The sequence below is a fragment of the Bos indicus genome, chromosome 29 (genome assembly GCF_029378745.1).
Source record: "Bos indicus isolate NIAB-ARS_2022 breed Sahiwal x Tharparkar chromosome 29, NIAB-ARS_B.indTharparkar_mat_pri_1.0, whole genome shotgun sequence".
Lineage (NCBI taxonomy): Eukaryota > Metazoa > Chordata > Mammalia > Artiodactyla > Bovidae > Bos > Bos indicus.
The window spans coordinates 36,779,255-36,791,947 of record NC_091788.1 but is presented as its reverse complement, the minus strand read 5'-3'; the positions used below and the strand labels follow the sequence as shown (position 1 = coordinate 36,791,947).

Below are 12,693 nucleotides of genomic sequence, written 5' to 3'. Positions count from 1 at the left end.
ACTCAGAGATCCCACCCCTAGCTCTCTCAGGACACAAGTGCGCTCAGAGACCCCCACCCCTAGCTCTCTCAGGACTCAGCAGTGTGCTCAGAGACCCCACCCCTAGCTCTCTCAGGACTTAGCAGTGCGCTCAGAGACCCCCACCCCTAGCTCACTAAATCACAGAAGAAGCCCTCACTAAATCACAAAGTTAAGCCTTTCTCGTGGACACATTAATTTTTTTTTGCCAAAAAGTTGTGACGCTACTACTTTACAGATTTACAAATTTCGCTTAACCTGCAATGGGAAAATGTTATCTGGCCCAAAACAATGAAAGCCCAAACGTGGAAAAAATTAAGGCTGAGGTGGTGGTGGTGGTGGTGGTTTCTTTGAGTCATTATCAACACTGGTTAACACTGGTCAGTAATAACATGCATTCTTCAGTGGTGAGGAATTCAAATTACTTCATAATTAGACAAAATACAGGCAACCGACAGGGAAAACCAACTAAACTTGGAGGACACGCTACGGAAGCTCATCCTCCTCAGAGAAGAGTGAAATGACTTCTGGTCCCGTCAGCACGCACGTCCACACAGATCTTCTGTAACTGGATATTTCCACACAGGCCTTGGGGTCTGCGGCAGCCTTACTGGATGCCCTGCCGAGAGCTTCTCAGCAATCCTTTTAACATCCTTGACTCCAGGCGCTGGACTGTTAATACTGTACTTCCTTACCAAAATAGCTATTCTTCTTCCAAATATTTTTAACTTAGAAGACACAAGTAATTGTAAACTTTGATGAGATAAAGGGGACAAAACTGAGTTAAGAAGACTATTATTCTTCTGGAGAAACGCGCTCCTCTCTCTCCTGACAGGAGTGGCAGCCCCTGATGCTGCCGGCCGGCCGTTACCTCTTTGACCACGGTGTGCCAGCGCTGGTGATTCTCGCACACCTCCATCCGCTCCTTGTGGAAAAACAGGCACTTCTCTGGAACTAGCAGCACATCACTGACAAATTCACCCACTGGAAAAGAGAAGCTTTGTCAGGAGCAAACCTGATCACAATTCAAGGTGAAAACGACCCTGACTGCAGGTCACTGGGACGGTCACGCAGCCACGTGCAGACAGGAGCAGTCTCTGACGCGCGTGAGCTGAGCTGCAGCTCATCTGCAGGAGCCAACTGGACATTTCGGCTCCAGGCCAGCAGACACACAGCCATGACGCCCGGGACTTCCTCCCTCCTCCCCACCCTCCATCCCTTACTCCCGGCAGGGAAAACAGGAAGAGGAGCCCATCAAGACCTCAAACACACACGGCGACTCCCCACCACCTCTGACTTCACACCAACAACAGTCCCAGCCTCTCACTCCTCTATTTCTGCCCACATTGCGTCAAGTAACAAAATGTCCAGGAAACTGAGACTGCCTGTTCTCCCAAAGTACAGGTGAACTTTACTTTAGCCCTCTGTGTACCTACAGACACCTCACTCTAAGACAAACCACCACTGTGATGACTGATCCAGGTACAGACTGTCAGTGGAGAGTGAATGGAAAATGGGGAGAGATGTCTTTGCAGAGGGAAGGTCTGGCAGACACAACTTTACCCGGGTGAGTGATAAGCTGATGGAAGTCATGTTCTGAGAACACATCACCTAGACGTCTTTCTGCTACAGTCATCTGGCTCTACTGCTAAGTCACTTCAGTCGTGTCCGACTCTGTGCGACCCCATAGATGGGAGCCCACCAGGCTCCCCTGTCCCTGGAATTCTCCAGGCAAGAACACTGGAGTGGGTTGCCATTTCCTTCTCCAATGCATCAAAGTGAAAAGTGAAAGTGAAGTCGCTCAGCCGTGTCTGACTCCTAGTGACCCCATGGACTGCAGCCTACCAGGCTCCTCTGTGCATGGGATTTGCCAGGCAAGAGGACTGGAGTGGGTTGCCATTGCCTGGCTCTAATTATACACAACAATGAGAGGATGAGATAGTTGGACGGCATCACCAACTAGACTGACGTGAGTCTGAGCAAGCTTCGGGAGTTGGTGATGGACAGGGAAGCCTGGTGTGCTGCAGTCCATGGGGTCTCAAAGAGTTGGACACGACTGAACTGAACTGATACACAACAATATGACAGAATCGTATTCAGAGATATTGTGTTAAACAAAGGGCCTAGACTGTCAAAAATATTATTGTCATAAAAGACTCAGGAACTTCCTTAGGGATCCAGAGGTTAGGACTCCACTCTTCCACTTCGGGGGGCACAGGTTAGATACTTGTTTGGGGAACTAAGACCCCACATACTACCAAAAGAATAAATAAAAGATTCAAAAGAAAAAGCTGAGGAACTGTCTAGATTAAATATAATACATCACCCTTTTTGCAAGGGAGCTGCAAAGGACATTATTTGAACACTAAGGACAGCTGTCCCAAGTGTGACTGCTATATCACAGTCATAACACGAGAACACCCTTGCTCTTAAGAAGCTGAAAGCTACTTGGAGGTGAACTATCATAAAGTCCCAATTCACTTTCAAATGGTTTAACAATGAAAAGTAAGTAAAGTGCACAAAATAGACAGAGTAAGACAGATAAGGCAAAACTGGAAGCCCAGGTAACAGGTATAGAGTTCACGACTGCATTTACCATAGGTCTGAAGCTTCTCAAAAAAGCTGGGGGGAAATTACACATAGCTGCTTAGAAAATAGAGCCCTTATCTTTTAGAAATACATGCTGAAATATTAAAAAAAAAAAGGTATCTGTGATTTGTTTCCAAATAGTGAGGGGCTGTTGGGAGTGGGCCACAGATTGGGTAAGGGTAGTCCATGAACTGATGCCTGTTTGATTGGGCAGTGGGCACATGGTGGGTAAGGCGATGCTTCTGTGTCTGGGTATGTTTGTAATGTCCATAATAAAAGGCTAGACACTCTGGGTCAGTAGGTCCAAGGTGGGCCTCAGTGATCTGCACTCAACGAACATCCCAGGCTCTTCTGACGCATCATGGACAGGCCTCACAGGGCCCAAGTGCAGGACACCGAGGTGGTGCTGGGCTCAGGGGAGACGCGATAAGTAGGGAGGGGAAAGGACGCGGGCAGGCTCAGCTCTGACGTTTTACAACAGCAACAACAACAAAACAACAAAAAGGAAAACCTAATTAGGAAATTGTCTGGCAAGAAAGGTCTTGGGGGAATTCCCTGGTGGTCCAGTGGTTAGGACTTGGTGTGTTCACTGCCAGGGCCCGGGTTCAAGCCCTAGCGGGGAAACTAAGATCCCACAAGTCAAGTGGCAAGGTCAAAAAAAGAAAAGTTGTAGGGCCTGAACTGGTGTGAAGTCTACACGTAGACCAGCTTCCCAGCCTCACCACAGCCTCAGGCCTCAGTCTCTGGGAGGCCAGGGGCAGCCCCTGACCTGCTGTGAGGGGGAACACACTCTCTTGTCTTCACAAGCAGCTGCCCCATATCAAAACAGCCCTCCACAGGGCAGTGAGGTTTCACTCCACTATTAGCACAGGGACTTTGGGGGCCCAATAGCTCAATTTGACATTAATGCAGGAATACAAAGGTGAATTACACACAGTGCTGCCCTCGAGGGCCCCAAAGGCCCCAGGGAAGTAGAAACAAAAGTTTACCATCAACCAGGCTTACAGTTGCAGCTTAGTATAGGCAAAGCCCAGTGGCAAACCAGGATTCAGCTCCACTGGGGAAGCAATCTGAGGCTCAATCTAAGTAGAAATCACTTGAATTCTGACATCCAAGTACCAGCTCTCATTGTTGACAGTAACTGTATTTACTTGGCAATATATTTATTTTTGGTTTTTATTTTGGCCCCGCCTCGAGGCTTCTGAGAACAAGACATCACAGCAACCATCCCCATCCAAAAATCCTTCCAGAAATAAATAAGGACCGAAACAGCCACAGGCTCACAGAGCTCCCTTCTTTAGGTGCAGGAGTCCGTGTGTATATAAATGTCAGAGATGACTAACTCCTTCCCCAAAATACTAGTGCCCTTGCGTCTTCACACTTCACCAACTCTGTCCCACTCAGACCAGCCTGTTTAGATAAAACTTTACGGATAACGAGGCAACTAGTAGTAATGTCAGCTATAAGATTCAGTTTGAGGGGGAACATCGAAGTGTAACTTCTCATTGAATATATAAGTACCAGTGAAAAAGAGCCACACTGGGAAAGATCGAGTTGCAAAGGCTTATGGACAAGGATGCAAAAGCAAGAAATGATTGCTAGGTACTATCTATCTATTGTGTAGATAGCATTCAAGAATGCTCTTTCATTTCCTTAAGTTTGAGAGTTTTACAGAGAATGAATGAAACCTCGTACCCAGAGATGCGTTACAGCCAAACACAAAGAAAAAACATCTTCAAAACCACATCACGCAAAACCTTTCAAAAGCCTCACACCACTGCAGGGTCCTCAGTTTTAAATAAACTGTGTTAAGCGCATGCAGTGTCCTTTCCCCCACCCAACATTTTTAAAACAAAGTCATTACTATGTATTTTAAATACTGTTACTCAGGTGCTGCCTCTGTTAGTTTGCTACGCGTGAGAATGAGAAAAGCAATGAATCCCATGTTAGGAAAGGTTTTGATGAAGGGAGGGAGGGGAACAGGTTAAGTTAATGGTTAACAGAATTAGCCACACACAGAGAACAAAGCAATGGATACTTAGAGGAAAGGGGGAGTGGGAGGAACTGGGAAACTGGGACTGACGTATACACACGATTAGGTATGAAATAGGGAACCAACGAGTGGACTGTACAGCGCAGGGAGCTCTACTCAGTGCTCTACGGAGACCTGGACGGGGAGGAAATTCAAAAAAGATCTGGAAACATGGCTGACTCACTGTGCTGTACAACAGAAACTAACACAATACTGTAAAGCAACTATACTCCAATAAATATTAATTGAAAAATAAACACATCCACAGAACTACAGGGGCTGTCTACTTTTTGTTAAACTTTTTATTTTACATTGGGATATAGCTGACTAACAATGTTGTGACAGTTTCAGGTGAACAGCAAAGGGACTCAGCCATACATGTACATGTATCCATTCTCCCCCGACCTCCTCTCCCATCCAGGCTGCCACAGAACACTGCAGGCTGTCCTCGCTTAATACTCTGTGTTAGTCCATTAAGCTTCTATGACCAAATCTGCCCAAGTCACCCAGGTTTCAGATGTGTGAACATAACTCAGGTGTGTTGACGCTGAGTAGTCAGGATGAACACACTCACCATGTTTGGAACAACCCTCCTTCTGGGTGATAAAATGTTACAGTGGTCCCCAAGTTCGCTCTGACTGTTCATACAAATGCATGGAGTCAGAACACCCTTATCAGCTGAGCCTTCAGATGGGCAGGTGGCACAGGGCGTGGCCGAGGCCATCCTGATGTCTACAGCAGCTACGACTCACTCCTTCAGCTCCCGAACACTAAGCAGAGAGTCTGATCTGGCTGGCGATACAGGACTTCAGCAAAATGTGTGGGCGAAGTAAGGGGACCAGAAGACCACCCCTCAGGCTGCTGCAGTACTATGCACGCTAGGGCTGTTAACAGTCATTTCAGACTCTCGACGTGAACGAAGCTGGGCCACTCTGAGGGCAGCGTGCTCACTCAGGGCTGTAGAGAAGGCTCATCCTGTTAAGTCAGAGGGTGCCCACAATGGGAGAGGCAGAGTGAGCAACCAGACAAGTCACCTATCAATGCCAGAAAGCTGCGAGTGTTCAAAGGTCCCCAGTAAATTTCTACAGCCCTTGGCTTCTTAGCAGATGAAGTTATCTCACTGTGAGCCAAGCGAAAATGAAATGTAAGGGACTTCCCTGGCGGCCCAGTGGTTAAAACTTCACCTTCCAATGCAGGGGGACATGGGTTCAATCCCTGGTCGGGGAGATAAGGTCCCATATGCTACGCAACATGGCCAAAAAATAAAAATTAAAAATATTTTTATAGTTTAAAAAAAATTTTTTTTCAAAAAGAAAAGAAAATGTGAGACCGGGGACCCTGACTCCCTGAGCGGTACCCAGAGGCCCCAGGATGCTCACCGAGACATTTGAATGGGATCACGATGTGGCTCTTGCACTGCTTCTTGTCCCTCCGGCACCAGTTGTCCACACTGACTGGCTGGTTTGCCTCCATCACATTTGTGATCTGTAGCTCTGGATACATCTGCAAGGGACAGGGAACACGCACAGTAAACGGACTTTGTCCATAACAGACGGACACTTGCTGGGCAAGTGAGGGCGAGGGTCTGTGTGCTCAGCTTCGCCATCGTCCTCTGTAAAGGTGAAGACACCTCCGCTGCCCGGTTCCAGCTGAACTCCTCCTCAAGTACAGACATTCTGTGACCATTAGCTTTCTTTCGACAGGCAGACTTCGGTACACTTCTAACACATCTTCTCTTTAAAAGGACCTACAGAAGCAGCAAGTTTTCACCCCAAAACGAGTCTATTAGGTATTGAGTCCACTTACAGGACATGCGTAAATAGCCGAGTTCATGAACTAAAACATTCGAAAGGCAAGTCTATGGAAGTGTCTGTTAATGAAACTATAGAATAATATTCCAGCCCTGACCCCAAAGGCTAGTTTTGGCAAGAAGTTAAAACATCTCATATCCTTTTCTACATCAAGTGTTGACCTGAAAGGTCTGTTCAATCAGACCTGAGAGAATCCCTTACGATACTGGTGGCTCCTGGCTACAACCTACAAATGCAAAACACAAGCACACATGTGACACTGGGCCTGCTTCACGTCTTCCTGTGACACGTGGGAAGCCAGGGCTGCATCTCTATGGCCCCGGTCAAGCTTCTGCAGTATTCCTTCTGGAAAGACCCAAGAGCTTGCAGCACGCCTGGGCCAGGCGCACACTCAGAACAAAAGCCTGCTGCCTGGTCATTACAACCTTGGTCTTAGGTCAGAAGAGGAGAATGACAGAGCACCTGTTTCTAAGGTTAATAGGCTCACACATGACCCAGAAAGAAAAGCATCTTTAAGCTTCAGGCAGCACGCTCACCTCCTGACAGTACTGGAGAACTTCTTCTTTTGTGCCGAAGCAGCTCTGGGTGCCCGATGGGTCAGGCTCCCACCTCCCAGTCTGGATGTTCACATGCATGTTTAACTTCCCACAGAACATTGCAATCTGAGGTTCGGCGACAGCGAATCCGGTTCCAGCGCTGGCTGCGAGGGCCTACGGAGAGAAAACAATTACAGGGTCACTCCCAGGAGCCAGCAGTGACAGTACAACTGACCTTTAAAAACTCTTCATTAGTTACTATTTCTTCTTCATAAACAAATCCTTTTCCCAGGAACAAAGCCAGAATAAAAAAAGACCTTTGGACGTCTACGGTCGAGAGAAAGGTGGGTGAGAAACGTAACCCCCTCTCCACCATCTGGATACTTCTGACCTGGGAACAGATCATCCGCCTGCAGTCCCCTCCAACACAAGCAATTCTACTTCCCAGCCCGGAACACACCAAGCCACAGAGTACAGAATGGCAGAAGTTCCAGGGATTTTCTATTCAGTTCACTCACACAACAAAATTTTATTGAGCAGCTACTATCTTTGCACAGCAGCGTGCTAAATGCTTAACACGCAAGGACGAGCCAAAGATTACGTTCCCTGCCTGCAAGGGCTCACAGTCTAGTTCACAGTCGACCCTCACACAGAAAGTGTGATCCCATCCCAGATACCCTGAGGAGGAAGAGAATGCAGAGCTGAAGGAGCCTACAGTACAAAATAGGGATGTGACGTAGGCCTGCGAAGGAGGTTGGCTGGGGAAGTGTCCCAAAGAGTGACACTGGGCATCTGTGTGGGGAGTGTCGACTCAGAGTCTGTTGAGGCCCTAAGGGAGGTGGGTAGCACGTAGGGTCCAGACTGGACAATCCTTAGACCAAGGAAGGATGGAGTGCTGAGCATTTTAAGTATAGCCTTAATATTTCCAAACGCAGCTCCGATGCTCTCTGTATGCATGGGAATGGCTCAGGAGCTGGAGAAATAACAGTAGCTCGGGTAAGACACCCCTGGGAGACAGGAAAGGCTCGGTGACGATGGTGAGGGGGTGTGATACATGAAACGGGAACACTAAAAGGGACTTCAAGAACAATTTCATCTCGTGTTAGGAAAAAAAAACACAGCTATTTGTAGCCATTAACAGCTCACAAATTACAGGTGACAAAAAACATTTAGGTATGATGAAGCTCCTGCAGTCTCATGCACTAGAAAAAAACACAGGCATCTCTGCGTCTGCAGATACACCAATATTCACAGCGACAACCACAATAAAGTTTTGTTGTCTCTCCTAATATAAAGATTTTTTCAAAACAGAAATTAAACATCTTTTTAAAAACGTGAAAACTTGAGGGTCAGGTTAGATTATATGGTCCATTATGACCTTTTCAAAAAGAGCAGAGAGCATTAATATTAAATGGTTTTCCTATTAACAGGAGAAAACAGATTTGGCTTTTAAAATACACAGAAAGTCGTGTTTTCCAGCCAAGTCTCCTTGATCTGTGCTGAGGGGCTGATTACAGACCTGAATGGTCCTTCCAATCAGAAGCCTACGTTAGATTGTGAAATACCACATTTTCCAGGACCAACTTACCACCTGTGCAAGTTTTGCTTTGCAGCTTATTAAAATTAGCCTGCTTTCCACTAGCAGGAGACAAGGAAGCATGAACACTTGCTCGATAGCGGGGGGAAAGCTAATATGGATCTAAAATGTTGCCAAGATCAATCAGGGCTGAGAAACACTTCAATGAGATCCAATAAAGAGAACAGTCAGCAACTTTATTAAGTAGAATAGATCGTTGCCCTACTGTGAGGAATAATCATTTATTAAAGTAGAAGACAGATAACTATGCCTTCAGAATAATTGACTGTGAAGCTACATACTGGAGTTAAGTCTTGTCTACTTCAAAGAAAGAAAAAAATATTTAAGGTACCTGGGGAAAGAATGCACAGGTAGTACCCTAACTCACGGGTCTCCAACCTTAAGTATCTAATGCCTGCTTATCCGAGGTGGAGCTGATGTCATTACAGAAATAAAGTGCACAATAAATGTGCTTGGATCATCTCAAAAGCACCCCCTCACCCTGGTTTCTGGCGTCAAAAAGGTTGGGGACCACTGCCCTAGTGGCATTTAGCTCAAATAGATCATTAAAAGGTATAAAGAGGCATAAGAGAAATATGCTTAATTCTCACACTAGCTGGAGATACGCACAAAAAATGCCTCTTGTACTGGTCCTTCTTCTTCTGGGAGCCATACTAAGGCTCAGGGCTAGTAACCTGGGTTATGATGCGAAGGAAAACGAGCATGCAGCACACAAGGGGGTATATACAGAGACAGAGGGGAGCAGACCCCGGGATGTACTCTGCACTGAAACCAGTATTCTCAGCAAATTCCTTCCTTCCAACTCGTCAAAAGCTTAGACAGAAATAAACAATCAACGGGTCAGGAAATAGTATTTCCTAGTGGCTTAGACACTCAGTCATGCCTAACTCTTTGTGACCTCATGGACAGTAGCCTGCCAGGCTCCTCTGTCCATGGAAGTCTCCAGGTAAGAACACTGGAGTGGGTTGCCCTGCCCTCCTCCAGGGGATCTTTCCAACCCAGTGATCAAACTTGCATCTCTTACGTCTCCTGCACTGTAGGTGGATTCTTTACTACCATGCCACCTGGGAAGCCCAGTATTTCCTAAACCTGCTACAAATGAACTACTGTGGTTAAACATGAAAGATGCTGAGTAACAGTTTCTAAATTCTGGACTAGACTTATGGATATATACAACAATATGGCTAAATCTGAAATCAGATTCGTGGTTATCCATAACAACTGGGAAAAAGGACAAGAATATTTTTGAGCAATAAAATTTTTTTTAAGTTGTAGTCTGGTAATAATTGCATGCATATAAACACTTTTCCCATCTCAAAAAATGGTATATTCTAATATTAAACAAGTGGAATGCCAGGGTGGGATCTCAGGGGTGGTATCGTATCTTTCAGAAGTACAGGGGCAAGGGAGGGAAGCCATTTGCCTCTTATATTCCAAAAATGAATATAGGTAAGAAGCAGTGTCAGTTACGTGAGCTCGCCCAGGCCACAGAGTGGGCGTGGTCAAGATCATGGAGGCAAATGCCCATCACACAGCAGATGATGGTCCATGTGTGGCTGTTGGTTGAAAGACCACAAAGGTTCTGACTGTATGAATGCTCAGTTTACGGGTCAACCACGGAGGTCAGTACACTCGTGGTAAGTGCACTTAATCTTTGTGTAGAGATAGTCAACAGCATCTTCCCCAAAGAAGATCTCAAACACCCAAGGGTAAAGCAGCAGGAAGCAGCAGCTTGCAGCCACAGCTCCTCACATCAGTTACCACCAAGGAAAAGGAGGGCAACTGGAATCGGTCCAGACAGCTCATATGCTGCCGTGATTCACTTCTGAGTTCAGAAAGATTAATCCTTGTGGTCATCAGAGACTCTCAAGAAGGTATCATTTGGAATATAAAAAGCCTCTGCGGACCGCATCCAGGAATCAACTAATCAAACATACCCTAACCTTACCTACAGTACAACAGGATTTTTTTTGTTGTTTTTTTGTTTTTCCTGTAATGCTTGTGCTTCTTTCCTTTGAAAATGCTCTTATTTAATGTGCTCTCCATTTTCTGAAGCATACACTGTGCTTTGATCCATTACATCAACATATAAATCAATCTGGTTCTTAAATCTAACATGTTACAAATGGGATTTTGCTGCCAAGTCAGCACTTCTGACATCCTGTGAACCTGGAATCCTCTGCCAGAGAAAATGAATGCCCCGTGCCAGGGCGCTGTGGCTGGCCCTTGATCTGTGCATGCTGCAGCACTTTCAAGGCTTTGAGTACAAACTGCATCAATTGCTTTCCTAGCCCAGCACTTCCACTTTACTTAATAATTCATTCTTAATAAGAAATCCCATTCTATTAATTTGGCTCAGGAAAAGAGTTTAGCTACCTGAGGATGGAAATTCAACTTGGTTAAAAGTGCTCTAGTCACTTGGTTGAAAACCTGAAATGGCTTAAAGCAACAAACAAATAGGAACAAACAGAAATCTCATCCTAATGCTGATCAAGGGTCTTTAGTCATCACCCCAGGAGAAGCATCTCCTGGGCCCACCTCAGCCCCATCTCCCTTCACAAAACTGCTCCCCCATCCAAAGCAAACAGGTAATCCATTACTTCCTCACTAAAGCTACTGCCCCAGGATCTGATTTGGCTCCAGGCTCTGTTGAGAGTGCCTGCCATGGAGGGAGCATCCTTCAGAGAGCAGGGCTTTATCCCGTTCCTGAGGGAGTCTGTTTCCTGGCACAGGAAGTGCTCCCGTGGTCCGGTCCAGGGCCACACAGCTTCAGCTCCCATCATAGCACTGAACAAGCAGCGCCTACTTACCACTGCACAGGCGTGACACAGACAGACTCTTACTCAAAGACACTTTTTAAAAAATGAAGTCAGTAAATGACAATCTACTCATGGATGTGAAGATCCTGTATTCATTTCTGTCTGCTCAAGTTCTGAATGGCACTTCACGATTCCTAAATTAAAATGACTTAAGTCTGTGTCCACATACCTGCGGCTAAGATTTACTTAATCGAGCAAAGTTTAACAAAATCCATAGTTTCAAGGTTATTGCCCCAATATATTAACTACAAAAGGGAAGACAAATGACTTCACAAATGGTCTCCAGCAATAATTCACATTAAGAGGACAGATGAGCAAAGACGCACCGATGGCTGTCCTGAACTGGAGGCTACAGACAAAAAAAAAAACAGATGCAACGTGGGAGCCCAGACAGCATCCTACAACAGGAAAAGGACACTGGAGGAAACCTGGAGCCGAATGTGAACACAGCCTGTGAGTCAGTTAACAGCACTGTACCAGGGTCCACCTCCCAGCTTTGATAACTGCACAAGGGTTATGTCAGATGTTAATATGAAGAGAAAAACAGTGTTAACGTATGGGGGAACTCCCTCTAGTATTTCCGCAACTTTTAAAATACTCTAAAGGTATTTCAAAATAAAACAGCTTTTTTTTTTTTTTTTTAATTCTGTTCCTCACTTGCCTGAATCTGACTGTGACTGCAAGGTTTCAATCTGTCAAAAGGAAATGAAACATTTTGGCAGGACAACTAGCAAGTAAATCAAGCAGGCCCAATACCTGAAAAACTGTTTATTCTGAACACACCATAATGTAGTAAAACCCCATGTGTATATAGATTATATCTGATTTCTCTCCAGTGGGGGGACGACTACAATCCTGCCCACAACCTAACGTGTACGAGACCCCACTTCTATTACTGTCCAAAGGGTGACTGTTGTCTGATGCCCCAATTACGTCTTCCCCAGCAAGAGTGAAGCTTTCAATTGAAAAAAGCTCCAGGGACTTCCCTGGGGGTCCAGTGGCTGAGAATCTGCCTTGCACTGCAGGGGACCCAGGTTCAGTCCCTGGTCTGGGAACTGGGATCCTACATGAAATGGGACAACTGTGCCCATCGTGCTCCACAACTATCGAGCCTGCACTCTGGAGCCTGCATGCTGCAGCTGGAGAGTAGCCTCTGCTCCCTGCAACTAGAGGAAGTCTGAGCGCAGCAACCCACAGCCTGTGTGCCGCGACAAAAAGCCAGTGGGGCCAAAAATAAATAAATAAAAATAAAAAAGCTCCAGGCTTCAAACATTTTAACCTACTATTTAAT

At 45.9% G+C, this 12,693-nt stretch overlaps 1 protein-coding gene across 4 annotated transcripts in view; it reads right to left on the bottom strand.

The window, feature by feature from the left end:
• Positions 1-12,693, bottom strand: part of APLP2 (amyloid beta precursor like protein 2) — a 62,715-nt gene that overhangs the window by 21,870 nt on the left and 28,152 nt on the right. For all 4 annotated transcript variants that reach the window (XM_019954773.2, XM_019954774.2, XM_019954775.2 and 1 more), the window contains exons 2-4: positions 6,987-7,160; positions 6,019-6,142; positions 890-1,002 (exon numbers count right to left, since the gene is read on the bottom strand). In XM_019954773.2, coding sequence (XP_019810332.2) covers positions 890-1,002; positions 6,019-6,142; positions 6,987-7,160 — 411 coding nt within the window. The remainder of the gene's footprint in view (positions 1-889; positions 1,003-6,018; positions 6,143-6,986; positions 7,161-12,693) is intronic.